General features: G+C 36.4%; 1 protein-coding gene across 1 annotated transcript; it reads right to left on the minus strand.

The window, feature by feature from the left end:
* Nucleotides 1-2,746: 2,746 nt before the first annotated feature.
* Nucleotides 2,747-4,167, minus strand: LOC128223252 (enhancer of split mgamma protein-like). The gene is made up of 3 exons (XM_052932543.1): nt 4,117-4,167; nt 3,683-3,778; nt 2,747-3,367 (listed from the first exon to the last, which is right to left on the minus strand). Exons 1-3 carry the CDS (start codon nt 4,165-4,167, stop codon nt 2,747-2,749), a joined length of 768 nt encoding a protein of 255 aa, XP_052788503.1.
* Nucleotides 4,168-4,651: the final 484 nt, after the last annotated feature.

A 4,651-nucleotide genomic window follows, 5' to 3' on the forward strand; every position in this document is an offset into this window, starting at 1 on the left:
TTGCTTTTTGATTTTCAATGTGTATACGAAACTAAGGGGATTGTTATCACTGTTAAGACAACAATGGGTGAGTGTGAAGAAGTGAAGAAAATAACTTGTCAAACTGTTGAATAGCAAGAACAAGAGCAAGAGCTTTTTCTACTGTATAGTAATTTCTGATGTTTTTTATCCTTTTGGAAAAATAACAAACTGGATGCTTAACCACGTTATTCTTCTCTTGTATCATACAGGACCTTTACCAATGTCACTGTCATATATAGCCAATTTAAAATATTTGTCAAAATCTAGTGTCAGGAGAACTGGTTCAATTTTGATTATGGCTTTCAGTCTATCTAAAGCATTTTGACATTTGTCATTCCAAATGAACTTAAAACCTTTCCTAATCATATTTGTCAAATACTCTGCAAGTACGGAAAAGTTATTACAGATTCTTTCCGATAATAACCAGCTATACAACCTCATCGCATCAGTTGTATTTTACGTGTAGGCACAGAAAAATCCGAAATAGCTTTGCATCTATAAGTTTGACTTTACTCTTTCCCACAACACGACATAAATATGGCACAGAAGCATGACAAAATTATTTTTGCAAGATTAATAGTCGACTTGACTTCAGTGAATGGCACGAATAAAGCCCTGATTTCATGAAGATGGTTAATCCATTGGTCAGAGTAAATGATGACATCATCGATGTATACGTCAGAATCATGAAGACCATATTTACAAGCCGCGTTCGAATTCATCATTCCAAATGACATAAAATGTTACAAAGGCTTGTATTTTACAGCATCGTATCATATATTCACATATTTCACCAATTGTCGGTATGAGAATACATGGAGAGCTGTAAATTACTATATTACTATTATTAAGTATTTTGCTTCGTCTCTAAAGTAAAGCTGTTTCAACGGATTGATTATTTACGAAAGTTGTTTTACTGATCTAATGTCGTCCGCAACGGGAGTATAATAAATTGCATCTTTCCTTGGTGAAATGTAAGAAAATAGGCGCTCATATTCATCTATCAATTGTTCTATTTCGTCTGTTGGTGACGGTTCCAGGTGATCACGGTACTTGTCTGGTTTGTTCAGAATGTCTGAGTTTTCAAGCTGGACCAGGACTTGTCATATTATTACGATGTGCTCTGTTTCTATCGTAAATGTTTCTTTGGGACAGAGTTTACAACTGGCACTTGTTTATTAAAAGAGCTATCTCTGCCTATGTGTTCTTTTAGCATGTTGATATGACACATTTGTTAAAAACATGAATCGGCTAGATTATATATGCATTCTATTTTCAATGTTTGCTTCAATTCTAGTACTGTTTCATAGCTCTGTCTTTGTGTTCTTTTAGCATGTCGAGGTTTTCGGGAAAATAGAAGTATAATAGACCAAATATCTAGTCTTGCTAGCATTATTGACAACAGGAAAAACACAAATTATCCACATATGCAGCTTTTATTGATTTTAAAACAGCTCATGATTGTATGAATAGGGATAAACTACGGGCAAGGCTTTTTGGACTTGGAATATCCGGTGAAATGCTTCAGGCCGTTAAGTTGTTCTATTCTTCCCTACAGAATGGTTTGATGTGATAATGGTCTCCGACAAGGTTGCATTCTGTCCCCATTTTTATTTAATCTATTTTTAGATTACCTAGTTATGTACTTAAAAAGGTTAGATGTTGTTTTTTTCTGTTGAAGATGAGGAAATATGTATTCTTTCATATGCAGATGCCATTGTTCTTTAAGGTCGAAATGAAAATGACTTACAAATACTTTGGAATGCTTTATAATATGATATGACCATTCAGTGTTCTAAGAGTAAAATACTTAACTTTCGCTCTAAATCTGTTCAACGTAGTTTTTACATTTTATTTGTGGCATGAACAAAGTAGATATAGTCGATAAGAAAACGTATCTTGGCATTGTTATCAACGAATGTCTTGATTATAATTTCAGTGATAATGTTGTTGCTCGGAGTGCTAGCCGTGCCCTTGGTCTTCTTATTGCTAAATGTAAACTGTCGGTGGTATGCCTTATGACGCATTCACAAAGTTATATGATTCAATTGTATGGCCTATCATAAGTTACGGTGCATCTATCTGGGGAGTTAAATCGTTTTCATGCATCAACGCTGTTCAGAACAGAGCATTAGGTTTTTCTGGGGATAGGAAAATACACTCCTAATGAGGCCGTGTGAGGTGAGATGGCATGGATGCCACCAATTATTCGTCAGTGGAAATCCGTCGCGGAATTTTAGTCTAGGTTGTGTAACACACCTGTGTTTAGTGTAAATAAACGAAAAGCACTCTGGGCAAACAGCAAATATGCTCTGTCTTACTTTTACGGAATACTCGTTCACGGGGAAATAAAATTCTTCAACTATTAACAATTATAGATCAAAAGAACTCGTGTCCGATACTCCTTTACTTCATTTGACTTATTTTGCAATGACTAATATGATTTCTAGATTATATGATTATTATAAGTGTACATGGCCAATGCAAATCTTTATTTCTTTTTTGTGATTTTCACGGAAAGTCAGAGTGATTTCAAATAGTCTTACGGCCAAAAACAAGGTAGTGTATCCAGCTTTCAATTATTTTTTATGTAATACATATGCAAATGCACAATATGCACATAGCGTGGATACTATCGATTGTGTGTATACCGGGGTATGGGCATATAATGATCAAATTTGCAATATCTCAATAACAAATACAAAAACAGTAAAACAAATACAATCTACCACGGGCGCCACACATTGTCTTTAATCACGTGACCTATGTTGTCTCTCGTGTTTTGTCCAATAGAAACTTCGCCTTCAGATGCTAGAGAGTCACGTGCCTGGACGCCAGAGGACACATTAAGGCTGGAAAACCCGAACTCGTCGCTCTGGAAGCTTGAACTAGAAGAGCTTGAATGATGAATGCTGACGTCACACTGGCCTTCTAAAAGTCGTGAGATCGGTGAGAACTCCGGGATCTCCATCTGGCCGTCCATTCGGTCATCAGCTCTTCTTGGCGTGGACATGAGCATGTGCTGGTCCTGGGCTGGATGAACATGAGTTGATGACTTCTGAATGTTTGTTTTCGTTAGCCGACACTCCTCGGCCGATTTCGTCTTTTCTATATACACGCCGTGGAGATGGTCGCTCACGCTGGTTGTCAGGCTTGTATCGGTTGCGTTGGTGGCGCCGAGGAGGGTTTCGGTCTCCCGTGCGCAGTCCCGGAAACCGGCATTGTAGGAGGAGGCGGTGGCTTCAGAAGCAACTCTGGTGGCGCGTTCACACTGCTGCAGACGCGTCAGGTGGAAGACGGTTAGTTCCAAGACGTCCGCCTTGTCTATGCGAGTCATCGGTGCCTTCTGCAGAAAGACACATAACATTGTTAGATATACGAACATTTGATACACAATTTTTAAAGTTTGTTCAAGATACAGCATTTTAGACTTTTATTATATTATTTCAAGTAATTCATGTGTGAAATTACCACTGTTATAGTTAAAATGATTATTCTTTAATTCAGTTGTACTTCTATCAAAATTTTAAAATAAGTCAAATTTTAAAAATATTTCGTTCAGCCATGTATTGTATTGCATGCAAATTTTGACTATAATTTCCGGACGCATGCAAAGCGCATAATTGAATCAGCACACCGAAAGAGACGCATGAGGACTTACCTGTTGGCGGATGGTGTCGGCGATGAGTAGTTTAAGCCGGTCAATACTCACATTTATTCTCTCACGGCGTTGACGCTCCAGTTGCGGTTTCCGAACCTGTGTACGCATACAAAAATAAATGTGAGATAATATGCAAATGATATATTATGAATATTACATATAATATACACGTGGCGTGGTAATATTTTTCAGCAGTCGTAATAACCTTGGTCAACAAACGTGAACATATTCTGTTCTGACTATATGCATTTGTTTCTTCTTACAAACTTACATTAAATTCGTGAATTTTATCTTTTCAGAAAGACACTATCTTATTCAAATTTTAACATTTTTTTATAAAAAAACAACAGCTCTTTGGATGCCGTCTTAAAGCGATGTGTCAATGCTTGCTTCGTAATAGTGTTTTTTTATGATTAAAGTACAAGGTCACTTACCTTTCTGAGATACGAGGAAACTTCCCTCGGGGAATCACGCATGTCAGCCATATTAAAGTGTTTTTTTTATATAAAAACTCAATGGCAAACCTTAAAGTTTCGTTATTTTTTTGCTAGTGAGCAAGCAGGTAAAACGTATATAAGTTGCTTGATTCTTTTCAAGTCAAATCAACCAAAATGCAAAAAGCAAATATTTACTGGTTTGACAGTTATAAACGGTATATATAGCACTAGGCACGCGTGTCATTTGTCACGAGAATGCAATTATCGCTTTCATGTGGACTTCCTTAATTACCGACAAGGGCTGCCAATTGGTTGAGTAAATGGTGGACAACTTTAAGTAATTCAAGGTGCAATGTGTGAATGACAGAACGAAAAATTGATCACAAATAAATTAAGAAGATTGTTAATTCTTAACAACTCTCAATTTAAATGAATTTTAATGAAATGCTTTACTACATCCTTTCATTTAAAACTCCGCCATGCAGTTTATTGAAATTATAAAGTTAATATATAAAGGTATTAGCAATGTTTG

Source organism: Mya arenaria, chromosome 17 (genome assembly GCF_026914265.1).
Source record: "Mya arenaria isolate MELC-2E11 chromosome 17, ASM2691426v1".
Classification (NCBI taxonomy): domain Eukaryota; kingdom Metazoa; phylum Mollusca; class Bivalvia; order Myida; family Myidae; genus Mya; species Mya arenaria.